Source organism: Hylobates moloch, unplaced genomic scaffold (assembly GCF_009828535.3).
Source record: "Hylobates moloch isolate HMO894 unplaced genomic scaffold, HMol_V3 SCAFFOLD_20, whole genome shotgun sequence".
Taxonomy (NCBI): domain Eukaryota; kingdom Metazoa; phylum Chordata; class Mammalia; order Primates; family Hylobatidae; genus Hylobates; species Hylobates moloch.
Window position 1 is genome coordinate 30,121,817 of NW_026652295.1, and position 27,892 is coordinate 30,149,708.

The 27,892-nt window shown below is 51.1% G+C and overlaps 2 protein-coding genes across 2 annotated transcripts; both read right to left on the reverse strand.

The window, feature by feature from the left end:
* Positions 1-803: 803 nt before the first annotated feature.
* Positions 804-4,519, reverse strand: LY6G5C (lymphocyte antigen 6 family member G5C). Its single transcript, XM_032141278.1, is given in 5 exon segments — positions 804-1,174; positions 1,176-1,272; positions 3,251-3,406; positions 4,389-4,486; positions 4,488-4,519. Coding segments are annotated over 5 exon segments (447 nt in total). The 3' UTR covers positions 804-1,110.
* Positions 4,520-11,543: 7,024 nt separating this feature from the next.
* On the reverse strand, positions 11,544-27,780 carry ABHD16A (abhydrolase domain containing 16A, phospholipase). The gene is made up of 20 exons (XM_032141281.2): positions 27,556-27,780; positions 26,481-26,537; positions 25,641-25,707; positions 25,309-25,395; positions 21,506-21,591; positions 17,921-17,994; positions 17,584-17,706; positions 16,380-16,494; positions 16,155-16,256; positions 15,114-15,177; positions 14,658-14,707; positions 14,160-14,283; positions 13,596-13,700; positions 13,304-13,367; positions 12,829-12,885; positions 12,621-12,683; positions 12,404-12,480; positions 12,222-12,320; positions 12,078-12,124; positions 11,544-11,881 (listed from the first exon to the last, which is right to left on the reverse strand). Exons 1-20 carry the CDS (start codon positions 27,685-27,687, stop codon positions 11,798-11,800), a joined length of 1,677 nt encoding a protein of 558 aa, XP_031997172.2. The 5' UTR covers positions 27,688-27,780; the 3' UTR covers positions 11,544-11,797.
* Between the last annotated feature and the right edge of the window lie 112 nt (positions 27,781-27,892).

The following is a 27,892-nucleotide window of genomic DNA, read 5'->3' on the forward strand; positions in this document are numbered from 1 at the left end:
CACACGTGTTAAATCCGTTTGGCCTGTACTCTGACGGAAAACACCAAACCAATGATAATTAAGTCACGAGGCAGTTGGAGTACAAAGAGAGGTACAAACCCTTAATGTGCCCCCCAACCCCCACCTTGCTAGGTCCACCCTTCTCCATGACCTCTGACATCAGTATAAGACAGAGAAAGGCCCAGGTTTATAGCAGGTCAACCTGGAAGACACCCTCAGAGGCTGAAGAACTTGGCCCAGAATTGAAGAGACCAGGACCCCAATAGGTCTAATGTCTCTTTGAGAGTGGCCTTCTCGGCTCAGGAGGTGACTCACGCCTGTAATCCCAGCCCTTTGGAGGCCACCGCAGGCAGATCACTTGAAGTCAGGAGTTTGAGACCAGCCTGGCCAACATGGTGAAACCCCGTCTCTACTAATAAAATATAAAAATTAGCCAGGTGTGGTGGCATGTGCTTGTAATCCCAGCTACTCGGGAGGCTGAGGCAGAAGAATCACTTGAACCCGAGAGGCAGAGGTTGCAATGAGCCAAGATCACACCACTGCACTCCAGCCTAGGTGACAGACTGTCTCAAAAGAAAGAGTGGCCTTCTCACCCACCTCCTACCTGGGCCTGGTCCTTTCGCAGCCCCCTTCCCACCAACATAGCCCTCCAAACCCCCCCAGCCCCCACACAGCTCTGGTCTGACAGCACTGCTGAGGATGCCCACCAACTTTCTGGTGTTCACCATAGGAGGGTTTTCATTTCCTCTTCCTCTTTTTGTGTCTAGAGCAAATCACATACCAAGGCAGGACAAGAGCACAGCTCAGCAGAGCTGGGGGTCCCTTAAACAGTTTGCATACAAATTTATTTGGGAGAAACATCCAGGGACTAGGGACAAGAGAGGAAACCTGGTGGGCAGTGGGGCTGGGGGTGCAGAGTAGGAGTAAGTGTGCTGAAAGGCGTCAACCAAGAGGAAGAGCCAAGGCTGGGGTCCAGTGACTGGAGGGAGGCAAGGAGGGCAGCAAGGAGGGCTAGTATGAGGGACTAGAAGTCCTGGCCAAGCCCAGATAGAAGTCAGGAAGGTGGCTGGAAACTGGTGGAATTTTACACCAAAGGTTGTTGCAGTCACACTAAGGAGTATAGTGCCCTCTGTTTTGAGGGTCATTGCAGAAATCCAGGAAGCAGCATTGAGAGTATCCAGAAGCCAGACACCGGAGAAGTTTGGGTATTTGAACAATCACTCATCTGCTCCTTACTTCGGCAGTCACTCACCATGACATCAGAACCGCTGCCTGGGGAGGGACAGTGGGCACCAGTGATACCGAAGTCCCCAGGAAGAGCCCCAAATCCTCTCATCCCTGCACTCATAAGTCAAAAAAAAAAAGAAAAGATTCCTGTAGTTAGGCATGGGTGGACATGCCCAGTGTTCACCAGCCATGGAACTCCACTGAAGTTCCCATGCAAGGCTGGAGGAAAAGAGCCATATGAAATGTAATGGTTGAAGGGGGAGTTGGGAATTACTGAGCCAAGTGAGGAGAACTAGCACCATAGGACCATGTGAGAAAAAGCTGGGAAATGTTTTGCAGATTGGGTGGCAGGAAGGAGGTGTATTGTCATTTACTTTTCAGACCAAAAGTAAGAGAATAAGATGATGTCTGCTGCTGTTATATGTAATAGGGAAAAATCTTTGTGCCTGCATCCCAAGAAGTCATGTTCAGGGATGTTTGCTGCTGCCCTGCTTGAGAGAAATGACCAAAATGCCCATCAATAGGGGGATGGGGAAATCAGCTGTGATATGCCCATGTTATGGAGTAGTATACAGCAGGTCAATAAAACAAGGAAGCTGTTTACAAACTGATATCGGAACATTCAGTTCCCCTAACTGTTAAATGTGGAATAATGTTTACAGTGGGATGCTACTATCTTGGGGGAGTGGGGGGGAAGAGGTGAAAAAATAGTAAACAGCATATTTGTGCAGGGTGGAATGTGCATAAAAGATTGCAGGAGGGATCATCCAGAAAGTAAAAAAAGTGGTCACATGTGCAGGGGAGCCAGGTGGGTTAGGGTAGTAGCGGGAGACTTTGGTTTGATGATATTGTATACTCTGATATTTGACCCGTATCTGTGCATCGGCTGTGTTAAAAGGGTAGTAAGAGGATTTGAACACAGGCAGCTGCATGCAGTGGTTGTTGAGAGCACCATCTCTGGAGCCATCACAAATTCTGGCTCAGCATCTGTGAGACTCAGGCAAGGTTATGACCTTTCTGCACCTGTTTCCTCATCTGTAAAATGCAGATAGTAATAATACCTGCCTCAGCGGATTGCAAGTGTTTAGAACAGTGCCTAGCACACATTATGTGTTACATTTTTGCTAACTTAAGAAAGGTGGGGGGTCGGTGGAAGAGCAGGCATCAGGAAGGAGTCAATTTTCAGCGAGGGAGATGTCCAGTGGCCAACGGGATATGAGAGCGGTTTGACATAACATTCACATTCAGAAGGAAGTGGTATGTGGTTGCTGGTTGAAGCCAGCAAAGCAGATAAAATCCTCTGAGTATATGAAGTGGGAAGACAGCTAAGGACCAAACCTTGGTGAACATGAACCACTAAGGGTCAGAGAGAAAACACTCCATGAAGGAGACTGAAGAAGCAGTGGAGGATGCAGGAGAAGAGCAACACCAGCAGTAACTGCAGACAGATGGGGGAGCAGGCAGCTTGAGGACAGGCAAGGGCACCTGGAGATCTGGAGGGTCCCCGTCAAAGCTACGCACCTTGATAGGGTAGAAGGTATTCAGCTACAGATTGAGGAGAGAAGGTTAGTGGAAGTGGAGACAGAGTGTGGCTCTGAAGAAAAGGGAAGAGAGGCTGGGCACGGTGGCTCATACCTGTAATCCCAGCACTCTGGAAGCTGAGTGGGTGGATCACCTGAGGTCAGGAGTTCGAGACCAGCCTGGCCAACATGGTAAATCCCCATCTCTACTAAAAATACAAAAAATTAGCTGGGCGTGGTGGCATGCACCTTTAATCCCAGCTGCTTGGGAGACTGAGGCACAAGAATTGCTTGAACTGGGGAGGTGGAGGTTGCAGTGAGCCAAGATTGCACCACTGCACTCCAGCCTGGGTGACAGAGCAGCAAAAAAAAAAAAAAAAAAAGACAGGATTGGAGCAATGTCTTATGGGATTATGGGAGCAAGACTTGGGGTGCAGCTTAGGAGGCTGAGAGAGTTTCAGTTTGGGAGAGTGCTGGGCCCATGACAGGAGAAGGCCACTTACTGTTCTTTATGTGGAGAGTGATGCAGCTGCTGCCAGCCGGGGTGAGGCCGATGTCAGATCCCAGAAGGCACCCTAACTCCTTGGTCTCCAAGAGGCATCGGTAGCAGCGCAGGTATTTGGGGAATGGAAGTGGTTGAGGGGGTTCCCAATTGACAGAACAAACTTACCTAGAACACAGAGAAGTGCTGACCCCACTCACAACCCATTCTACCTCACACCCCACCACTGCCTGATTCCAGGCCACTCAACCCCACTGCTCTCTCCCTTCCTGTCTCAGAAAACCATCAAAGCCCCAATTCTCTGCTTCCTTCCCCAACTGCATACACATACATCCCCCTTTTCCTCTGGTCCTAAGGCCAGATCACATGTTAACAAGTCCGCAGACCCAGCAGGCACTTGGTGTGAGGCAGAGGAAAGTGCTAAACCAACACTTTGAATCCTGTGTCTCTGTGGCTGGTGCTTTGCAGCCAAGTGGGGAGCCCAGCAGGCTAGTCTCAGTCTTGTTCTATCCCGTGGATTCTGGTTTTCTCATCCAGCACGCTCCCTGACCCTCCATATTCTATGTTGCCCTCAGATCCAGAGAGGATTCCTTCAGTATCTCTATTCAGGTCACTGCTGTGAAGTGAGACAGCCCTGGGGTGGTCACTAGAAATCTCCTTCAGAGGCTGGGTGCGGTGGCTCACGCCTGTAATCCCAGCACTTTGGGAGGCCGAGGCAGGCAGATACCTGAGGTCAGGAGTTCGAGAGCAGCCTGGCCAACATGGTGAAACTCCGTCTCTACTAAAACTACAAAAATTAGCTGGGCGTGGTGGCTCATGCCTGTAATCCCAGTTATTCAGGAGGCTGAGGCATGAGAATCACTTGAACCCGGGAGGTGGAGGTCACAGTGAGCTGAGATCTCGCCACTGCACTCCGGCCTGGGAGACAGAGCGAGACTCCATCTCCAAAAAAAAAATAATAATAAATTTTAAAAAATCTTCAGATTGCACATCAGTCCATGAGCAGGCATTCCCTACCAAACCCATCCATCCCATCTCTCCTCCTGCATGGGTTTACCTGAGCATCCTGGACAGATGTACCCAGACGCTTGGTGTCTGTGGGTTTCTCCATCCAGGCCAGGAGACCCTTCTGAACCCTTGGAGCCACTTACCAAATACCAAGCTCATCATGACCAGCACTATTAAGAGGACCGTGTACAGGGCTTGGGGGCTGCTGTGGAAGCACGGCGGACCCAGACTGGCTCCTTGCAGGGCCTGCCATAAAACGCATGACTGCCTGCTGGCCTCCAGTTTGGGCTTATATTGGTGGACGAGAGGTTGGCCAAGAGGAAGGAGAGAGGCAACACCAGCTCAGGGTGGAAATCAGTGCCAGACTAGCCAGAGGGGCAGAATGTTCTCACCCACAGCCACTCTGGGGTATAACATCCTGCTTGAGGGCAAGGGGACCAGCAATAGGGGAATGAGAAAAGGAACTTTCTTTCCTATTAATTGGACAGATGTTTATTGAATCACTGCATTAGGTGTTGGGGATACAACCCTGCACAAAGTTTCCACCCTCACAGGGCACAGTCTAGTAGGGGAGACAAGTCAACCAGCAATGATGTGGGGAGGGCAGAGTGCTGCCAGGAGCACCTCGACAGTTGAACCACAACCAGAGGGATTTCGGCAGAGGAGTAACTTGATCGGATTTCTGTTTATAAAAGATTGCCGGCCGGGCGCGGTGGCTCACGCTTGTAATCCCAGCACTTCGGGAGGCCGAGGCGGGCGGATCACGAGGTCAGGAGATCGAGACCATGGTGAAACCCCGTCTCTACTAAAAATACAAAAAATTAGCCGGGCGTGGTGGCGGGCGCCTGTAGTCCCAGCTACTCGGAGAGGCTGAGGCAGGAGAATGGCGTGAACCCGGGAGGCGGAGCTTGCAGTGAGCCGAGATTGCGCCACTGCACTCCAGCCTGGGCGACAGAGCGAGACTCCGTCTCAAAAAAATAAAAAGATTGCCATGGCTGCACACTGCATTTGGGTCAAGAGTGGAGGCCGCCGGGAAGTAGGACGCTATTCCCGAGTCCGGTCACAAGATGGCGGACTGGTCCGGCAGAAGACGGGCAGGGACGAGGAAGCGGGGCTAATGAACCTGAGATACAGTTAGAAGACTGGACAGATTTGCTGTTGGACTGAACGAGGGGTGAGGGAACAGGGGTAGGCTTGCACAAGGAAGTGGTACCATTTTCCAAGATAGGAAACATGTGGTCTGTCTCAAAAAAAAAAAAAGCTAATAGGGGGTGCCCAGTCCCACTTCTCATACCCTGGGGACACTTGTCAGACATCCCAAAACAAGGACACCTGGATCCTAAGCGATACGTACTCAGCTCAGCGTCCCCTTGGGGTTCCAGGAACCCAAAGCCTTCCCCCACCTCATCCTTTTTCCTGCCCCGCCTGTGCTCAGCTGCAGCTCAGTGGGCCTGATCTCCGGCGCCCACAGAATCTGGGCTGGGCGTCCGCTCTCCGCGCCTGACCGCACCTCAGAACTCCGGTAGGACGCGGGGGTGGCCTCCTGCTCAAGCTCTGTTCCCTGGGGAAGAAACCTGGGAAGTGCGAACCGCGCGTCGGGACCCAAGCGTCTGGCCCCAGCGGACATCCGGAGCCCGAGGCGGCTCCCCAGGAAGGCGACGCCGTAGCGCCACTCTCCCTCCCAGGCGAATTCTGGAGACCGCGGCCCCAGGCGTTTCACCCATTTTCTCCGCTGGGGACCTGCTGGGCTCCCCAGCCTCGCCTAGTCGGTCCCCACCCCACCAGCTCAGTCTTGACTCAGAAACTCAGGGTTTTTACTTTTAGGATCGTTGGGCTGTGGGTTAGGGGCGCAGGGGGTCCTCAGCGTCCAGGAACGACACAACCTGCTCCAATTTCCCGTCTGGAGGTTCCGGTCGAGGCTCCGAACTCGGGTTCCCTGCTACCTCCCAGACTATCCAAGAATTATCCAGTCTCAGGATGATAAAGGGGAAAATGGGAAGAAACAGACGGGAGACGCCCGCCCAGAAGGACTGCGGGAAGAAAGAAATTCGAGAGGAAACCGCACGCCACTGAGCACCTTCCAAGAGCCTTGGAATGAATGAATTTACAAACTATATTAGGGCCGGACTGCGGTGGCTCACGCCTGTAATCCCAGCACTTTGGGAGGCCAAGGCGGGTGGATTACCTGAGGTCAGGAGTTCGCGCCCAGCCTGGCTAACATGGTGAAACCCCGTTTCTACTACAAATACCAAAAGTTAGCTGGGCGTGGCGGCGTGCGCCTGTAATCCCAGACACTCACTCGGGAGGCTGAGGCAGGAGAATTGCTTGAACATGGGAGGCGGAGGTTGCAGTGAGCCGAGATCGTGCCATTGCACTCCAGCTTGGGCAACAAGAGCGAGACTCCGTCTCAAAAAAAAACAAAAACAGAAACAAAAACAAAAAACTGTATTAGGCCGGGTGCAGTGGCTCACGACTGTAACCCCATTATTGTGGGAGGCCAAGGAGGGAGGATCTCTTGAGCCCAAGAGTTCGAGACCAGCCTGGGCAATATAGCGAGAGACCCCATCCCTACAAAAAAAAGTTGAAAAAAATTAGCGGGGCGTGGTGGCGTGCGCCTGTAGTCCCAGCTACTCGGGAGGCTGAGGTGGGAGGATCACTTGAACCCAGGAGGTCGAGGCTGCAGTGATCGTGCCACTGCTGTCTCAAATAACAACAATGATAATACTTTAAAAATAAAATAAATTGGCCGGGCCCGGTGGCTCACGTCTGTAATCCCAGCACTTTAGGAGGCCAAGGTGGGGGGATCATTCGAGGTCAGGAGTTCGCAACCAGCCTGAGCAACAATGGTGAAACCCCGTCTCTACCAAAAATACAAAAACATTAGCCAGGTGTGATGGCGCGCGCCTGTAGTCCTAGCTACTCGGGAGGCTGAGGCAGGAGAATCTCTTGAACCTGGGAGGCGGAGGTTGCAGTGAGCCGAGATCACACCACTGCACTCCAGCCTGGGCGACAGAGTGAGACTCCGTCTTAAAAGAAATAATAACACAAAATAAATTGTATTAGAGAAAAGCTAGAGTAGTGGAGAACTGCGGAGGAACGCGGGGCACCTACATAAATGTACGAATGAGTGCACAGAGTGATAGACGAAAAGAATCAGAGGGCCAGGAGCCGTGGCTCACGCCTGTAATCCCAGCATTTTGGGAGGCCGAGGTGGGCGGACCACAAGGTCAAGAGATCGAGACCATCCCGGACAATATGGTGAAACCCCGTCTCTACTAAACATACAAAAATTAGCCAGGAGTGGTGGCGCGTGCCTGTAGTCCCAGCTACTCAGGAGGCTGAGGCAGGAGAATCGCTTGAACCCGGGAGACGGAGGTTGCAGTGAGCCGAGATCGCGCCATTGCACTCCAGCTTGGCGACAGAGCAAGACTCCGTCTCAACAACAACAACAACAAAAAGAATAAGAGAGCCAGGGCTCCTCTTGAAGCGAAGAGGGCAAAGGGCAAAGGGGAAGCACAGGGGAACCTCACGGCGCCCTCTGAAGCTCCCTCTCGAATATAATCGCAACGAAAAGGCGAACGACTAGAGGCTTTGCGAGGCTGAGGCTGGGCTTCGGAAGGGGATCGCCCTGAGAGGTCCGGGAGGACTTGCTGTGGAATTCAAGCGACCGTGGGCCTTGAGGGAACAGGGGGGCAAGACACTCCCCCAGTATTCGCAGAATATTTCCTCGAATTATTTCGGGGAGGGGTGAGGCCGGGGCCGGGTGGGGCCTTCTTCGGAGGGGGCGCGGCCTCCGAGTAATTAATCCCGTCTTTGTTGCGTTTTGCTCCTCTCCTGTCCACGCAGCAGGGCCAGCCCAGGGCGCGCTAAGAGTCCAGAGAGTTCGTTTCCATGGTGACGGGTTCCGCGAAGGTTTTCCTGGGGTAAAGAGGCAAGGCGTTGAAATAATCGCCATGGCGACAGCAGCAGATGACGGTATCCCTCCTGAGTGCTCCTACCTAGAGTTAAGGGATATCTGAGGGTAAGCAACCGAGTGACGAAACAAAGAAGGCGGGGCCTGAGGACAGAACGCCAAGGTTAGGGGAATGGAGCGAGGCAAACGAGGGGCGGAGCTGTAGATGACCCGGCCGGGAGAGAGCCATGGTTTGTTGGGGGATCGGCTCGAGACTGCGTTCTAGAGAGGAACCAGAGAGAGGATCTTTAACCTAAATATAAATGAATGACTGGATTCCTGAAGAATCCGGAATGGCTTGTTGATTGGATGGATGGATGGATGGATGGACGGACGGATGGATGGAAATCTGGCTATCGCTGACGCCTGAGCTCCCCACCCTCTTGGGCCCTCCACCTCCGGAGCCCTCACTCGCTTGTGACAGCTGTACGAGAAACACATGCCTCTTCTAGGAGCAAACCCTCAACCCAAGCAGGCAGCACAGAGCCAGTCCAGCACCTCACACTGGAGGCACTCAGGGAGGAGCCTAGGTCGATGAGACGGCGTAGGTTGAGGCTTTTTGGCCCAGCTGGGAACCACTTCTTCCCAGGTTTCCCGTTCAGGGTCTAACTTTCCTTTCTCCCAGCGCCATCTTTTCTGCTAGTTTGCCCAGCTCCTCAGGGTGCCTGGACTTTCAGGCCTCACCTTGTGTCCAGTATAGCAGGGTCCAGCGCCCCAGCAACTGGGGAGGTCTGCATCTCTGCTGATCATCCCCTGGAACTGCTGGAACTTTGCTATATAGGGTGAGGAGTGGACAGGGGCCTGGTCCCACCCCTGGGTGGGGATTAGTTCTGAAAACAAACACAGCTGCTCTGAACCTTATTGCATAGGGAGTAATCTGATGTAGGCTGAGGCCCCTGGGTGGGGGGTTCAGAATTCACATGTTGAGCCTACCTTTCCCTACCCAATTTCAGGTATCTAAGGGCCCCTCAGGTCATCTACTGTTCTCTACAATTACATGCAGTAAGATGGGGGAAAGTGGCAGTAGGGGCAGTTCAGCAGAGTCCCTAATGGCCATGTCCAGGGAGGGGTGTCCTCTGTCTCCAGGGTATGGGAGGTGAGACTGGGCACCCCATTTGCTTTTTTTTTTTTTTTGAGACAGAGTCTCACTCTGTCACCCAAGCTGGAGTCCAGTGGTACGATCACAGCTCACTGCAGCCTTGACCTACTGTGATCCTCAACCAAGCGATCCTCTTACCTCAGCCCCCAGAGTAGCTGGGAACACGGGTGCATGCCACCATGCCTGGGTAATTTTTAAATTTTTTGTAGCGATGGAGTCTCCCTATGTTGCCCTGTCCAGTCTTGAACTTTTAGGCTCAAGTGATCCTCCTGCCCCAGCCTCCCAAAGTGCTGGGATTACAGATGTGAGCCACCATGCCCCGCTCCTCTTTGCATTTAAGGAGCTTCCCTTAGCTGAACAAAAATTTGGTTTTCAGGGGATTAACTCTTCTGTTGGATCTGGGAGGACGGGATTCATAACTGTGCAGCTGGCTCCAGAGCTTCATGTTCCACACTTCCCATCGTTTGCCCCCTGGAATGGGATAGAGGAGAGGGCACCAGTATCAGCTGTCCACCTGTTTGCTAATGGTGGAGCATTATGGAGCTGTGGTCACCTGCCTCTTCTAATTCCAAATTTCAGGCATCACATCACCTGATTAAGTCTCAAATCTCCACTTCCAGTGTAGACTCAGTATACCTTCCCTTAAGGAGTTGCAGCGCTAATGGGGGCACAAACAGCCTCTGCCCTGGGGTTTCAAGAAGAGCTTCATGCACTGGGTTTGGAGAAGACACAGAAATTTAGCCAGAGACTGTATGTAGGACATCAGAACATTGTCGCCCACGTTAAGTATCTTGCTCAAAAGAATGGAGTCGGCTGAGGCGGGTGGATTGCCTGAGCTCAGGAGTTTGAGACCAGCCTGGGCAACACGGTGAAACCTGTCTCTACTAAAATACGAAAAATTAGCTGTGTGTGGTGGCACATGCCTGTAATCCCAGCTACCTGGGAGGCTGAGACAGGAGAATCGCTTGAACTTGGGAGGCAGAGGTTGCAATGAGCTGAGATCGTGCCACTGCACTCCAGCCTAGGTGACAGAGTGAGAATCCATCTCAAAATACAAACAAAAAACCACCCCCAACAAAACAAAACAAAACAAAACAAAAATGGACTCAGGGTGATAAACCTTCGGGTCTTTCATCTGGAAAAGAGAAGTTTCCAAATGAAGAAAGTAGCCATCAGCCAGGAGCGGTGGCTCGCCTTTAATCCCCAACACTTTGGGAAGCCAAGGCGGTTGGATCACCTGAGGTCAGGAGTTCGAGACCAACTTGGCCAACATGGCAAAACCTCATCTTTACTAAAAATATAAAAATTAGCTGGGCATGGTGGCGCATACCTGTAATCCCAGCTACTAGAGGGGCTGAGGCAGGAGGATCACTTGAACCTGGGAGGTGGAGGTTGCAGCGAGCTGAGATTGTGCCACTGCACTCCAGCCTAGGCAACAGAGTAAGACTCCATCTCCAAAAAAAAAAAAAAAAGGCCAGGCAACAAACCAATGGGTGGAAGAGGGACTCATTCACTGTGTTCCACAAGGTCCAAAGATGAGAGATAGATGAAAGTTATAGGGAACCAATTTCCTCAGGTACAACCTAAGCATCTTCTCCTAACAGAGCCATCCAAAAGGCAAAGTATGGCTCTGAGAAGACATGAGTCCTTGGCACCTGGCCCTCAGTCCCTGGCAGGGCCTGTGTTTGTTGAACTGCAAAAAGGCTGAGGACAGAGACTTGTGACATGGCAAGGTAGGTGTGTAGGGTTTGCTGCATAAGACATGGGGAGCAGGCCCTTCCTCACTCTTCAGGAAGATAACAAGAGGTGAGCAATGAAAATTGGGGGTACTGCTAGTAACACCATGCAGGTTGAACCTGGAAACCAGTAGAAGCACTGGGTAGGTGAAATCGGATCCTAGAAAGCTCATGAGCCATAAGCAGTAGAGGCAACCATGGGCTCCTGGGGTGGTTGTATGCAGGAAGAACTGAAGAAGGAGGCAGGAGGGGCCCGGGAGGCTGCACAGTTGTGATAACAATAGGCACACCAGGGACGGGGGAGGTTTGGGGACCCGCTGCCTGAGGATAGCTCAGGTTAGGGGCTGAAGGCCTAGGGGGACACAGAGGTGGGAAGGGTTAGATTAGCTAGATTGTCTAGAGTTAGGGTTTCCCAAAGCCCAGCTCTTTGGGGCCTCTGCTCTCCCCACTACCTGCCCCTGGCTCCCTGGACACTTGAGAAGTTATACAATTAGCCAGATAGTAGAAAAAATACCTTTTTATTAATTATTAGGAATAATCCATTCATGTAATGCAGGATGTATGTTGGAGAAGGTTAAGTACAGCCACATGAATGAGGGGAAACGTGCAAGAGGAACAGTGGTGAGAAGGGGGATGGTCCCCCACTTTCCACAAACTATAAACAGCAACATGAACACAGAGAATCACAAATAAGAGGGTCTTTCCTCATGTCTCCTCTCACCCCATTCTTCCATAATGAGTCCCAGTTGGTCCCTAGAGGTGCCAGGGCATCTGGAAGTTCTGGGCTGGGAGTGGGGTGCAGTGAGTGGCCTCAAAGTTGTGCAGATGCTTCCGAGCCTGAGGAAAGGAGGGGGGACAGGTGGGGTACAGAGCACTGTTGGGAGGGGCAGCCACTGGACTCCCTCCCCACCCTCCGCTTCTGCCACCCACTCTATAAAAGCTGCCACTTACAATGGTTATAGGGTATCCCCAGTCCCCCTGTGTAAGCCCTGGCCATTCAAGAACCCTTCCCACTTCCCACTCCTTAGCTCACCAGAAACAAAGCCAGCTGCCGCCGTCCATCTGCACTCATGTCCTCCCCTGCAGAGAGGAGACGCTCAAAATAGGCCACACATCTGGGTATTCATCCCCTTCCTAGGCTCTTCCCACCCCCTCTCCTGCCCCAGAAGCTCCTTACCCACGCTCCAGGGGAAGTCGGGCCCGTGTTCTGCCTGGTAGGAGCGGAGGACAGACAGACACCAGTCCTCTTCTACCTCCCATCGGCTATAAATTGAGGCTGGTCAGGGAGAGAGATGACAGCCAGTCAGCAACCTGACCTTGCTGGGCCCCCACCCCAAGCCTCACTGGATCCCTTCTCACCTTCCTCCAGCTGTGAGGAGGCCTCCAACCACTGCCTTACCACTTGAAGACCCTCCTCTGCCATCACCCGGGGATACCTATGGAGGAAGTGCCAGGACAGGTCAGGGCTGATTTTTTTTCATTCACCATCCCTGAAACTTCCTCCCTCCTTCCCTGTGCTGGTATGGGTATCTGTGTGTGTACACTGCCCCCAGCGCGCACACACCCTGGCTCTCACCGATGCTGCAGGAGCTTCAGCAGGAGGTCATTGCCTCGGTTGGACATGATGTCCTCAGGAACCCTGGGGGTGAGAAGAATGTACCCTGGAGGGGCTGGAGGTTAGGAGGAAGGGTCTAGATAACCGGGTTTCTGGTGGGCAGAGGTGGGAGGGGCAAGTTCCTGGCCATCTCTGCGATTCCTGAGGGCCGAGGTTCCCACGCACTCACGTGGTGGTGATGATCTCATCCTTGGTTCTCCGGATCAGCAGTACAGGACCCTGGTATCTTCAGAGAACAGAGCAGTGGGAAGGGAGAGCTCAGAGGGAGACGGGTGACAACTGGCCCACCCCCATCCCTGCACTGGTAGCATTCTTACCCCTTGCTACAGCGCAGCCCCAGCCCATGTAGCCCTTCACTCAGGGGTGAGAGGGAATATTTAAGAATGGGCATGGTTCAGTCTGGCCCTGCTGGGAGACCCCTGCTGTGCCAGGCCTTAACCCTATGGTTGCCAGATCCTGAGGTGGTCCAGAGTCCCAGGGGACCTGGGAGGGGTTAGGCCAGTTGAGGTGGTGGCAGGGTCACTCGGGATGTGAGCCAGTGGCCTTTTACCAACTTGCACTTTAGTACTAGTTTCAGCGTTTGAGCGCCCAGCAGAGCTGTATGGGGGGCAGGTGTTCAATGCCGGATGCTGGCCGGCCCTCACCTGCACAGCTGCTCCGCATTGTTTAGATTGAGATGCTGCCTCACGGTCCTGGTCACCAGGCCCCCTAGAGTGGGATAAAGGTGAAGGGATGGCAGAGACAAAGCCCTTGCCCAACATAAAGGTCCTCACTGTTCACGGAGAAAGAAAACTGAGGCCCCCAGACAAAGGAGTCCTCCTGCTTCCAACAATGGGGCGACTTACTCCCCACGAAGGAAAAAGGAGCCATCTCAGAACAGTTCCCAGTTCCAGCCCACCCCTTCCCAGGAAGGGCAGGCCTGGGAGCTGCACTCACTCCAGCTGTCTGGCATGACCTTCAAGGCCAAGGGCACCAGGTCATCAAAGGAGGCATCCAGGATCATGGCACTAACATCTGGGTAGGACATGGCTGCCCACGTGGCTGGTACCAGGGCAGGGAAGAAGAGTAAGAACTGAGAAAGGCTCCTTTCTCCCCATCACCCATGCTCTCATCTCACTGACCCTATAGGCCAACCCCATTCCCCCTATGTTATCCCTTGTTTTTTTCTTAACCTACTTCAGTTGGTTAGGGAACTATCTGGAGAGGATGGGGACAGAACACTGGAGATAGTGCACTGAAGATAACGGGCAGGAAACATTCACTTTCCCTGATCTCCCCACCCAGGACCTGGGTCTGCTTTTCCTTTTAATGACTGGGCACAAGAGGGGAAGGAAAGGTGAAGTGTATGCAAATAGGATAGCTTCTTCCAGGCCCACTCAGATTCTACTTCCTCTCTCTTCTTCCTTGAGCCTCCACCCCACCCCATTTCCCCACCTCTCCCGGGTGGGGCTGGGTGGTCATGAATGTGTATACAGTGGGGGATGGGAGGGAGGCTGGTACCAGTGAAGCCGCCGATGGACCAGGCATAGATGATGATGTCCTGGGGCTGGAAGCCCAGGCGGTGGATGGCAAACTGGACCACCACATCCATGGCATTGGCCTCATTCTGCGGGAATGGCACCCCCTGCAGGAGGAAGGGCAAAGTCAGGAGTGTGTCAGCACCAAAGGCCAGCTCACCTGTCCCTCCCAACGTGGACCCCTCCTGCAGCCACCTATGACAGGCAGAGAAGGTGTAGAAGGAAGGGATGGTAGGAGACGTTGTTCTCTCCAGAAGACGGATGTGTACAATGAGATCCACCTCCTCCTCTCCTGCCAGCCCCCTACTGTGGGGATGGGGGCATGGCTCCCAATGCTACCTTCACAACCTCCTAGCCCCCAGCCCTCAGGTGAGTGGGAGGCCCTTCAAGAAATCCACAGCCCCTCTCCTCCCTCCAATGGCTGACCAGAGGGAAACAGACATAATTCAGGAAAAGGAAGGGATTCCTGAGATGGTCTCACCGTGCTTCCAGCAAAGCCTGGATGATTCCAGCCCAGGACTGAATATCCAGCTGTAACACAGGGGGAGGAGGGACTGAGACCTTGTGGCCCATACCCCGTTCTCCATCCCTGGGGGAAGGAAGAGCAGAAGCACCCCCAGCTTAGAGGCAAATAACTCCAAGCCTTCCCAGAATAGGAGATGACACCAGAGGTTCTGAGGCAGCACAGGGATTGGCATGTGATTGTGTGGGGTGTGTGGTGGGGGAATGGAACAGAATGAAAAGCATAATAGTTAGGGACACAGGCCAGGGGAGGGATGTAAGGTTATCAAAGCAAATGGCGAGTGGACTTTTCCCTAAAGCTGAGACTCAAAACCTCACCCAGCGAAAGTAGAGGCCAGGGGAGGTCAGGTCAGTGTGGGAGGCAGGGACATTCCCTTCAAAGGGCAGAGATAAGGAGGCTGAGTCACCATCCTACCTTCCAGGGGTGTGGAGACGCAGCCCACCTCATAAAACCCAGCATTCCCCTCACAGCAGATCACCTAGGAAGGAGGCAGGAAGGAAGGGCTGGGGGGCCAAGTTGGGACTGAAAAACTCCCTTTGGGCAGGGAGGGCAGCCCATGAAGAGCTTTGCAGGGAAGAGGAAAGGGCAGGTTTCTGTTTTCTCCAAGGGGAATGGAAACTTCTCATTCCACAGGGTCCATAAGAGGAGAAGCAAAGGGATTACAAATACTCCTCAGAGGCTGACCTGCTCGACCACCCAGCCATGTCCACTTTTCCTTGGAAGATTACCAGCTGGATCCCTCTCAGGAAGGGGACTATGGAGATGTTTTTCCTTTCTAGTTTTCGGGTCTGTTATCTTCTGTGACCATTGCTATTGTGTGGTACGCTGATTGCTCTCCCTATCCCTCTCTGAGCTCCAGTCTTATGGTCAGACAAACTGTAATGCCATGGCGCCCCAAGCTGAAACCCACGAATGGTGGGATTTGCATGAACTCTCATAGCAGATGGGCAGAGCCAGGACTAGAACCCAGCTCCCTAGACTCCTGGCTTAGTGCTCTCTCCACGGCTGCTTCATGGAGGCAGGAGACTTTAAGGCTAGGCTGCCTGGGTCCAAATACCAGCTCTACCACTTACTGTGAGGTCCAGGAAAGGTTTTCTGTGCCTCAGTTTCGTCTCCTGTAAAATGAGCTAATATAAGCAGTACCTATCTCACGGGATTGTTTTGAGAATTAAATATATATGCTTCATATATATGAGAATTAAATATATATAAGTGTGAAGTGCTGTCAAAGTGGTAACTATTAATATTAGTTTCTGGTCCTTGAATGTCTCTCCTACTTCATCTTTTTCTCTATCACAAGGTTTCACTACATCACCAGGTCTTTAGCGTGGAGCTAGGACATGGGATTATCCCCAGTAGTGGTTCCTTCAGGGAGGTGCTATAGCATTGGGGTCCCCAGACCTCTACTGCCTTCCTCACACTCACCCCACCTCTGGGCTCCCTGCTCCCTCTTACCAGCTTCTGTCCCTGGGGCTCAGCTGTCCCCCGCCGGTCCACAAACATGGTGTCAATCTCATTGCCATCACAGGCCAGCAGCTTTGCCCGGCGCCCGTTACACTGAGTAGGGGAGACGCAAGGGCCAGGTTGCAAGGGTCAGGAGGCCACATCACAGGGGTGGGGTGGGGTGGGTGCGGGTGAGAGGGGAGGGCTGTAGGGGATGTGCGGGCAGGGAAGCCTCACCTCTTCCACCAGTCGGGCCTGGCCCTGCAGCAGCACAGGCATGAGGGCCTTCTGCAGCAGGTACACAGAGCCTGGATACAGCATCCGGCGCCCTAGGGTGTGTGCCACCAGGTAGCTGTGGGGAAGACAGGTTAACAAACCCCAACCCTGGTGAGGCCTGGGGACTGTGCTGGGGACCATCCCAGCCCTAGCACTCACAGACTGTAAGGCCTGCTTTACCCCTGACCTTCACAGCTTTACTTTCCTCTTTCAAGCCTTAATGAAATATGTACCAGGCTGGTGTTTTTCAAACTTTTCTTACTGCAACCTTTGTAAGATAAACATGTTATATTGTGGCTCAGTGCACACATATCCTGTATGTACAGAATTCTGAGAGTTTTATGATGTAACTTTCTATACATAATAAATGCAAAGTTATCAGATTATGATTCTGTTAAAATATAAGTACAACATATTAAAGGTCACCAAATAAATAATACTTTAAAAAATGATGGTTATAATTCAAAACATCAAATATGGCTTGCCTCCCTGACTAATTAGCACACTGTCAACAACCAACCACTAAGTCCACCCTGTTCCTTGGTATTCTAGAAGCTGCCTCCTAACTCCCAGCAAAAGAAAATTCCCAGTGTCTGTTCCACTGTAAGATATAGGTGGTTATTTCCGTTCCTTCTGACATCATCAGTACCCACGACTGAGCTTTATTTGGGATTTACCATGTGCTCTCAAGCACCCAGGCAAGGCAGGAGCCCTTCAGAACATGTTACCTTACTTAATCTCCTCAGCAACCTTGCAGGGCAGGTTCATCACAGGTGCAGACACTGAGGCGCACAGGGGCCCGGAGCCAAGGTGGAATAACAACGGGGCAGAGGGGCCACGATGGGTACACAGATGCCACCAGAGCCTGCCCTAGCTACAAGTGTGTGTCCTCCCCACCCCCACTGCTCCTTCTCAGCCTCACTGAAGAAGCTTTTGTTCATATCCCAGTTCTTCACTTACTACATTTGAGACTCCAGACCACTCTGAGCCTCTTTTCTTCAAACATAAATATGGATAAAAATGACTTTGCCATAAATGATCTACACAAACCATACGACCCTAGGCCCAATGAGTACAGCTATTTTACAATGGAGTGCCCACTCCCAGAGCACTCCCGAAATGGCCCCTCCACCCCAGTGGGCCTCTCCTCGCTGCTGTTTCCCACCTGGTGATCTGACAAGGAAGCTTCTTAACGCGGTTGAGGAGGGTGTCTGCTGTCCCCCGGTGCAAGGGCTCTGGGCGAAGCAGGGCCACACCCCGGCGGGAAGGGCCCCCTCGAGACTCCTTCCTGAGGAAGGGAACGATGCAGGGAAGGATGGGGTCAGGAGCAGCAAGCTGGATGTCTGAGGTCTGGAGAACAGTGGGGTCTAGGAACGACATAATGGCATTGGAAGGCAGGCACTGTGACCTGAGAGGGCATGGAGGTGGGGGGACAGGGCAGGGCAGAGATTTTCTGGAATGGTTCTAAGGGGAGGGATACAGCAAAAGAACTGGGGCCTCACCGGCTGCTGGGTTCTTCCCAGTGGAAGTCGACTGGCCAGCTCCGGAAGTCAAAGTTGTAGTTGGCAAGCTGCCTCTGCAGTGGGCACGAGAGGAAAAGGGGTACTGAGAACTCAGGGGAGGCTCTCCTACCCACCCTCAACAACACCTTCATTATCCAGGGGTGTGATCCCCACACATCATGGGGAAACCAATCAGAGGTCAATACCCTCCCAATTCTCAGATGGAAAATTCTAACAGGACCAGAAAATCAGGGGAGATGGTATGCCCCATCAGGTATCAGGACTGGCCTGTCTGCCCTCTTCCAAGCTAAGAACCTAACACTCTGCTTTTCTAAAAAACTAAACCTGACCCGCCCCCAGGAGGAGTGGCTGAAGGTGCTAGTGCTTTTGAATGACGGGGTAGTAGGGGCCGCTGGCTGGTCACGGTCTATTCCCCACCTGGGTCCCTTATAGGGTGCTGTCTTAGAAGCTTAGAAATCTCCCAGCGGATCACACTGACAGACCCAAGGTTGAGTGAGACAGAGAGGAGGGAAGTCACGCCCACAGTGGGCTCCTCTGCATATGGGGCCACCCCTTGAAGGAAGCTCTGACTTCCATCCTGACAACTACATCCCTTCCTCAACTCCTGCAGCCATGGATCAGTGTTGCCCTACAGCCCATCTGAGCCTCGAGCCACCCCACTGAGCCAGTCCACATGCCTTTTTTTTTTTTTTTTTTTTTTTTTTGAGGCAGGATCTCATGCTGTTGCCCAGGCTAGAGTACAGTTGGTACGATCATAGCTCACTGCAGCCTCAAACTCCCAGGCCCAAGTGATCCTCCTACCTTAGCCTCTGGAGTAGCTGGGACTACAGACGTGTGCTACCATGCCCAGCTAATTTTTAAAATTATCTTTAGAGACAAGGTCTTACTATGTTGCCCAGGCTGGTCTCCAACTCCTGGGCTGAAGCGATCCTCCTGTCTCAGCTTCCGAAAGTGCTGGGATTATAGGCATGAACCACCTCACCGGCTCCACATGTTTTTTGAGGGCAGTGGGAGCTGTGTCTTCTTTTTTTTTTTTTGAGATGGAGTCTCGCTCTGTCACCCAGGCTGGAGTGCAGTGGTGCGATCTCGGATCACTGCAAGCTCCGCCTCCCGGGTTCACGCCATTCTCTTGCCTCAGCTTCCAAGTAGCTGGGACTACAGGCGCCTGCCACCACCACACCCAGCTAATTTTTGTATCTTTAGCAGAGACGGGGTTTTACCACGTTAGCCAGGATGGTCTTGATCTCCTGACCTCGTGATCCACCCGCCTTGGCCTTCCAAGTGCTGGGATTACAGGCGTGAGCCATCCGCGCCTGGCCTAGCTGTGTCTTAATACTTGACTGTATTCGTCCCCCACCCCGAGCTCCCAGCACTCTATTTTGAGGGTTTTTATTTCCTGCACAGAAATTTTTTGACATTTCAAAAATAATTTGACTAACAGAGAGCAATAGAAAAATTATACAAAAAGGTAATAGCAAAACAAAACAAGATGAATAAAAGCAAATTTCAGGCAGGCTTTGCTCAGACCTGTTCTCAAATCTGGACTTAGCCACTTTCTTGCTCTATGACTCTGAATGGGTCACTTAACCTCTTTTTGCCTCTGTTTTCTCAAATTTACAAATAAAGGTAATAATGCCACCTCATTCAGCTGTTGTGAGGGTCTGAAAGGGTGTGTGCCAAATGCTTCAGCCAGTAGCATAGTACAGGGCGTCATTACACAGCTCCATAAATAGTGTGGAGTAGCCAGGAATGTGATGATGGTGGTCATAGCTGCTTGATCCTAGAAACCTCCCATAACAGAAAAGAGCTTTATGGGGCCCCAAAGCCCATCCTTAAAGATAATCACAGTCCAGCACCAGCTGGCCTGGCATAATGCCCACGACACTGAGCCCTAGCTTTTCTCCCTCCTGGCACCATGCTGTACTCCCAGGCATAGGAGTGGACATACCTGTCCACCTTGTCCCATCCACAAACAAGGATAGCATGGTATTCAATGCACACAACAAAATTAAACATTTATAGAACTGAGCTGCTATGATACAGAGAAAACTACCTTCTAAGAAACATTGTGGGCTGGGTGCAGTGGCTCACACCTATAATCCTAGCACTTTGGGAGGCCAAGGCAAGTGGATCACCTGAGGTCAGGAGTTTGAGACCAGCCTGACCAACACAGTGAAACCCCATCTCTACTAAAAATACAAAATTAGCTGGGCATGGTGGCGCATGCCTGTAATCCCAGCTACTTGGGAGGCCGAGGGAGGAGAATCTCTTGAACTCAGGAGGTGGAGGTTGCAGTGAGCTGGAATCATGCCATTGCACTCCAGCCTGGGCAACAAGAGCGAAACTTCATCTCAAAAGAAAAAAAAAGAAACACTGTGGGCCAGGCACAGTGGCTCACACCTATAATCCCAGCACTTTGGAAGGCCAAGGCGGGCAGATCATCTGCGGTCAGGAGTTCAAGACTAGCCTGGCCAACATGATGAAACCCTGTCTCTACTAAAAATACAAAAATTGGCCAGGCGCAGTGGCTCACGCCTGTAATCCCAGCACTTTGGGAGGCCGAGGTGGGCGGATCACAAGATCAGGAGATCGAGACCATCCTGGCTAACATGGTGAAACCCCGTCCCTACTAAAAATACAAAAAATTAGCCGGGCATGGTGGCGGGTGCCTGTAGTCTCAGCTACTCAGGAGGCTGTGGCAGGAGAATGGCATGAACCCGGGAGGCAGAGCTTGCAGTAAGCTGAGATGGCACCACTGCACTCCAGCCCGTCTCAAAAAAAAAAAAAAAATTTAACTGGGCATGGTGGTGTGCACCTGTTAATTCCAGCTACTCAGGAGGCTGAGGCATGAGCACTGTTTGAACCCGGGTGTTGGAGGTTGTAGTGAACTGAGATTGTACCACTGTACTCCAGCCTGAGTGAGAGTGAGACTCCGTCTCAAAGAAAAAAAAAAAAAAAAGGCCAGGAGTGGTGGCTCACGCCTGTAATCCCAGCACTTTGGGAGGCCGGGGCAGGCAGATCGCCTGAGGTCATGAGTTGGAGACCAGCCTGGCCAACATGGTGAAACCCCGTCTCTACAAAAAATACAAAAATTAGCGGGCGTGGGTGGCGTGCGCCTGTAATCCTAGCTACTCAAGAAGCTGAGACAGGAGAATCACTTGAACCCGGGAGGTGGAGGTTGCAGTGAGCCAAGATGGTGCCATTGCACTCCAGCCTGGGCAACAAGAGCGAAACTCCATCTCAAAAAACAAAGAAAAAGAAAAAGAAAAAGAAAAAAGAAACATTGTGGAATGTTTCTAGTTTAGCCAGTTCTTGCAGGTGAGGGAGGGGGAAGATTGTTCTAGCAGAATATTCCATTAGAAGTGGTAGGGAGGAAAAATTCCTCAGGTGGACAGTTCACTAATGGAGGTGAGAAGGGATACAGCAATGTGCACGCAAACACCCAGTGTGGTGGGTGTAAAACACCCCTCCTCTTCCTGCAGAAGCCAGTGTCTGGCGCTCTGAGGGACAACTGAGGAAGCTGCTATCGGGCGCCTGTGTGGTACTTTTCCTAGAGCCTCTCACCTTGTTTTCTGAAGACTGGTTCTGATGTGTTGCTTCCAAGATGGTGATGAACTGCCGGTACTGGGGGTTGGTCCAGCGGCCAATGCCTGGTAGAAAAAGGACAGGAAACAGTGCTAGGAAAACTGGGAAGCAGAATGCCTAGGTTTTAGGAAAAGAATTGGAGATGGGCTAGGAGAAGGCCCTGGAAGAAGAAGTGAAAGAAAAAGGAACTGAGGGCATAGGATGTGGAGAAATAGATGTGAGCCAACCCCCTTCCTCCAAATCCAGCAACTGGCTACAGGATGCTTCTTCTCCCTAGCTTCTGCAGTTTGTGTCTTTATAGACGATCCTTAACCTACCATCTTCCAGAATGTTCATTTTCCTCAGTCTGCAAACACTATCATATAACCTATTTTTTTTTTTTTTTTTTGAGACAGAGTCTCACTCTGTCGCCCAGGCTGGAGTGCAGTGGCGCAATCTCGGCTCACTGCAAGCTCCGCCTCCCGGGTTCACGCCATTCTCCTGCCTCAGCCTCTCCGAGTAGCTGGGACTACAGGCGCCCGCCACCACGCCCGGCTAATTTTTTGTATTTTTAATAGAGACGGGGTTTCACCGTGGTCTCGATCTCCTGACCTCGTGATCCTCCCGCCTCGGCCTCCCAAAGTGCTGGGATTACAAGCATGAGCCACCGCGCCCGGCCTTGTCATATAACCTATTATATGACACTATTAAACACTGTCATATAATACTATTCTCCCTTGTGAATATCAAATTTCTCTATTTTTCACTGCCACTCTTCTCCAATGCTTGCTTTCTGCCTCTTTTCTGTATATTCTAACGCCTTGCCGTCTGGCTTCAGAGTCTCCGACTCCTGCCCATAATTACTTCCTCACTGAATTCCTGACTCTTCCATCCTCATTCTCTTCAACTGTACCACTCAGCATTCTCCCTGTCCCTCAAGATTCTTCCTGCCTCTACTTCCTGGGCCCATCCTTGACTTCTTCCAATTCCTGAACAGTTCCTCTCCTGCCTCCTTTCTGCTTTCCTTTCTGAAGCAGAAGCAACTCTCAGTGCTGACTCTCTCTCCTCTCTCTTTTCACTTACACAGTCAGTGATTTCGTCCACTCTCCTTTCACTGTTGAGCCACCTCAAACCCTAACTTCTCTCCTCACTGACTTGGCAGGTGTCGTGTGTCAGGCATGCACCATACTACATACAGGAGACTCAGCAGGAAATGAGATACACAGCTCCTGGCTCTCAGAGAGCTGGCATTCTGGTTGGGGTGAGGTACAGCCAGGAGAAGACAATAAACAAGAACACTTCAGAGAGGGATAAGTGCTACAAAGAAAATACAACAAGAATGAACCAGAACTTTATGTGTCATCAGTGGTAGTCCCCCAAAACGATACGATGAGAGAATGACGTGTGCTGCAGAATGATTTGTATAATATTTATGCCAAAAATGTAAAATGTGCAAAATAATACACACTGCTTATAGATACCATATTTCATAGATTCTAAGACGTGTATTTTTTAACCCTTGAAAACTCTGAAATTAGAATTCATTTTACAATTGATGGCAGCTTAGACTTGAGGAACTGAGGTATATGTTTCATAAAAGTATGTGCCAGAAAAAAAAAACAACCCACACCAAATGACAATTATTACTTCTGAGGAAAGAGGAAGATGGGACTGAAAGGATTCCAGTGGGAACTCCAACCTTAACTGTGGTGCTTTAGTATTTTGTTGACAGAAAGCATTTAAAGCAAATATCACAAAACCATATAAAAAAAATCACAAAACTATATATCAAAAAATTTAAAAAGCCTTTTATATTTTGTTCTCTGGACTTTTCTGTATTTTTTCTTTTTTCTTTCTTTTTTTTTTTTTGAGACGGAGTTTCCCTCTTGCTGCCCAGGTGGGAGTGCAATGATGTGATCTCGGCTCACTGCAACCTCCGCCTCCCGGGTTCAAGTGATTCTCCTGCCACAGCCTCCCAAATAGCTGGGATTACAAGCACCCGCCACCATGCACAGCTAATTTTTTCTGTATTTTTTCTAAATTAAAAATAAATAAAATAAAAAATTAAGAAAAACTGAGCAGTGGGAGCTACTTTTAGACAAGGTGGTCAGGGAAGGCCTCTCTGAGGACAGAGCCCAGCCCTGCAGAGATCAGGGGGCAGAACACCTCAGGCAGAAGGTCCTGGACCCAACTGTGGCCATCCAGCCCTGACCCCACCACCCCCATGTTGAAGCATCGCCCATCACCTGGTTGTCATCTTATGTACCCAGTAGGAGTAGGTGATCTGTTCTGCCTCTTTATTTTTTTAAATTGCGAGATATAACATATGTACATAAAACATATATTCAGTTTAAAAAATACAAAGCAAACATTCATGTGACTATCACCTAGGTTAACAAAGAGAACACAGCCACCTCTCAGCAGGGGTCTCCCCCATTCTGTACTCCCCCACCCCAGGTAATCACTCTCCTAACGTTTAAGAAAACCATGCCCTTGTCGTCTTCGGTGTTCTACCTCAAACATGCGCATCCCTTTTGAATTTTATATACATGAAAACATACTGCATACATTATTTTGTGGTTAGCTTCTTCTATTTAACACAACATTTGAGAAATTCATCTGCATTGCTTTTGTTTATCTGGAGATAGAGTCTCACTCTGTCATCCAGGCTGGAGTGCAGTGGTGCTATCTTGGCTCACTGCAACCTCTGCCTCTTGGGTTCAAGCAATTCTACTGCCTCAGCCTCCCGAATAGCTGGGATTACAGGTGCTCACCACCATATCTGGCTAATTTTTTTTGTATGTTTAGTAGAGACGGGGTTTCATCATGTTGGACAGGCTGGTCTTGAACTCCGACCTCTGGTGATCTGCCTGCCTCAGCCTACCAAACTGCTACGATTACAGGCATGAGCACCTGGCTTCATCTGCGTTGTTGAGCGTAGCTACAGTTTGTTCATTTGCATTGCTATATAGTGTTCTGTTGCATGGCTATTGCACAGAACTTTTTTTTTTTTTTTTTGAGACGGAGTCTTGCTCTGTTGCCCAGGATGGAGTGCAGTAGTGCAATCTCGTCTCACTGCAACCTTTGCCTCCCAGGTTCAAGCTATTCTCCTGACTCAGCCTCCTGAGTAGCTGGGATTACAGGCATGTGCCACCATGCCCAGCTAATTTTTGTATTTTTGGTAGAGACGGGGTTTTACCATGTTGGTCAGGCTGGTCTCAAACTCCTGACCTCGTGATCCACTGGCCTCTGCCTCCCAAAGTGCTGGGATTACAGGCATAAGCCACTGCGCCCGGCCGCACAGAACATATTTTATCCATCCTAATATTGGTAGCCACTGGAGTTGTTTCCAGCTTAGGATTATTACAAATAATGTTGTATGCTGTATTCTTGTACATCTATATTGTTTATACATGTGCAGGAGTTTCCCTAGTATGTATACATATATAGAATTGTTGTAGGGTATATGCATCTTTTCTAGATAATAGCAGCCAGGCATAGTGGCTCACATTCGGGAGGCTGAGGTGGCAGGATCACTTTGAGTTCAGGAGTTTGAGACCAGCCTGGACAACATGGTGAGACCCTATCTCTTAAAAAAAAAAAAAAAAAAAAGCAAAAAGCAAACTTTTTTGTTATTTTTTCATATTTATAACCCAAGTCTTTTAAGGAAAAGATCATGCCTTAAACCATTCTCAATGATTCCCTCTCGGGGTCCATCACTAAAACGTATTTGCACAAGGTACTTAATATTTAACCAGTGACAGTGACAGATAAGATTCAAAGCAGGTTTCCTCTCCACCTACCTCGGAGGCAGGCCACACCTGCCAGAAGTAGCAGCAATGTCCCAGCATAGTGAGAAAACGGCACCACTTTGGACAAACTCAAGTAACCTGGGAAGGGAGAGGGACAATGTGAGACCCTCTCCGCAATGTCCCTCAGCTCCTCTTCCCAGTTCAGCCCCAACCGCCACCCCACACTCCCTGTTTGGAACAGCCATACCCTAAGAGGAAGAAGATGCCTGATGGAAGAGGGAAGCCAAGCCATCCTCACAGGTCCCCTCTCCTCTTTAGGGAGCTGGCTCATCTGCCAACAACCTGCCCATTTGCTACCCCACCACCTTTGAAACCACACTGACCTTTCCTGTACAAGTAGAAGAAGGCGAAGGGGGAGGAGTAATAAGAGATGGACCAGAATACTGAAGCCTGCAGCAGAGAGACAGGGACAGGCAATCAATACACACACACACACACACACACACACACACACACACACACAGACGCCTGCCATTCCAGGCATACACTATACACTCTGAGCATATACACTCTGAGCAAGATGGACAACCTGAGGGATATATCATATTTGGTGTATGACACCATGAATACAGTAGGTGCTCAATATTTGTTGAAAAGTAGTGTGTCAATGTAATGGAGGCTAGGAAAACTTAGTACAGGCTCTATTTTCTTCCTCTGGAATTATGGAAGAATTATGTCTTCCATCTCCAGATACAATTCCATCACATTTAAAGGCAGTCTCTCTGTCTACTCAAGTTAATCAAGCCTTTTCAATTGGCCCTGCTCAGGACAGCCCCTGGCCTGGTCCCCAAGAGATGCGCAAACATCACCAAAGGAACTGTGCCAGAAAGAACAGCTGTCCCTGCAGCCAGAGACGTTAGTTGCCAGGGAAGACAGGTCACTGGGGAACTGCAGGACTTAGCACCTGCAGATGGTCCCAAGAGTAAACATGTTTTCCTTATGGCTCAGGCTGCCCCCAGAGAAAGCAGTGCTACATACCAAAGGGGAGTGCCAAGTATGCGCATTTAGAGTGTGTCCGTGTGTCTGTGTTGGAGAGGTCTGCTGCAGAGCCCAGGGCATCCCCCAACCCCAGGGCACTGTTGCTCCCAAGTTAGGGAGGGCTAAGTTCAAGAGGACAGGTGGGTCTGAAAGATGCAGAGTCCCAGATGCCAGGGTAGACATACCAGTGCCAGGATGCTGTCAGCATGTTTCTCCAGGGCACGGGGCTGATAGTACGTATCCTGCCAAAACAGATGGCCTCCTTAAGGACCCTGCCCACTGGCAGGTCCTTTCCCTTCCCTTTCAGAAGCCCTGCTGTGTGTCCTCTGGTTCTAGTCTCGTTGACTATCTCTCTTGAGACATCCCTGGCCCCCACAGAAACCCCTCTTCCTCACCCTCACCCTGAACCTAATTTCCCACCCCTGACCGCGGGAACAAACACAGGGAACTGGATTTGGAAGCAAAAGTGAAAGCAGCATTGGACGATTTTTGCTCCTTTTCCACAGCCTAGTTTCAAATGGATTGCAGGCGCGTGCATGTGGGGAGAAGGGTTAGTTTGAGAAGAAAGGAAAGACACCAAGACAATCTAAGAGGGAAAGAAAAGCATCAGAAATAAGAGTAGTTGACTAAGAAGAGAATGTGGGTAGGAGCGCGCAGTTTGTAGGAGACAGTAACACAATGAGACAACTGATAAAAAAGAAGAGAATATTTAGAACAGCCTACCACCACCCGCCAGCTCTCCAGAATACAATGACTCGGGTCTCCAGGCTAGGTTGGGCGGGGGTTGAGGGAAGGACCGACGGATACAGGATCTGTAAAAGTCATTCTGAAATTCAAGGCGAGGGTAAAGGGAAGATAAAAACGGAGCCGAGGGAGGCACGAAGAGACACTGAGGAATAGGAAATTGGGAGTCTGACGGCAAAATTCAACGGCTCCCCAGTCCGCGCAAGGTCTCTTCCCGGGACTCAAGACTCAACTAGGACCGGCACGAACCACGACAGACAGGGTGTGGGGACGCCGAGAGGAAAGAGCAAGGAGTGGCAGTCGGAATGAGAAAGCGGTAAAGAGCGAAAAAGAAAGGAGGCGGCCAGTCCGTAGGCGTGACTTTAACTCAGGAAGCACACAGAGCGCAGACTTTGCGGATAACTGGCTTGACAAGCAGGCTCCCCTTATTTCCCATTATGGGCACTTCTGGGGAGCAAAAGGCCGTAAAGGGTTTGGACTGTACCACGTTCTTCGGTGGGGAGGAACTCGACTCACCCAGGAGCTGGAATTGGGGGCAGTGACTGCCGTTGGCGTCTCAGGGACGCTGGCCGGGGCCCTTTCAGAGTCCCTCTCCCGGTAGATTTTGTAGAGCCGGGGGCCTAGGACGCAGCTCAGCAGCTTCGCCATGGCCCCGGCTCGGGCCGCGGCTCTTCCAGCAGCAGGTCCCCCTGCCGGCCCCGCCCTCCCTGCCTCTGAGGAGTTGTGTGCCCTTGACGTCAGCCCGTACCGGCTACGCCTCCGGGCGAGTTGCGACATTTTCAGTGCTTTTGAGAAGAGTTTCGCGCAATTGGAGCTACGGGTACAGCAGTGGTCCGAAACTAGTGGAAGATTT

Excerpts from the sequence above, each read along its gene's own strand:
- ABHD16A (XM_032141281.2), bottom strand. The coding sequence starts at position 27,687 with ATGGCGAAGCTGCTGAGCTGCGTCCTAGGCCCCCGGCTCTACAAAATC. Across the intron at positions 25,396-25,640 it reads CTTCTACTTGTACAGGAAAG|GTTACTTGAGTTTGTCCAAA; the intron begins GTCAGTGTGGTT and ends CTCCCTTCCCAG. Across the intron at positions 14,708-15,113 it reads CGTCTCCACACCCCTGGAAG|CTGGATATTCAGTCCTGGGC; the intron begins GTAGGATGGTGA and ends CCTGTGTTACAG.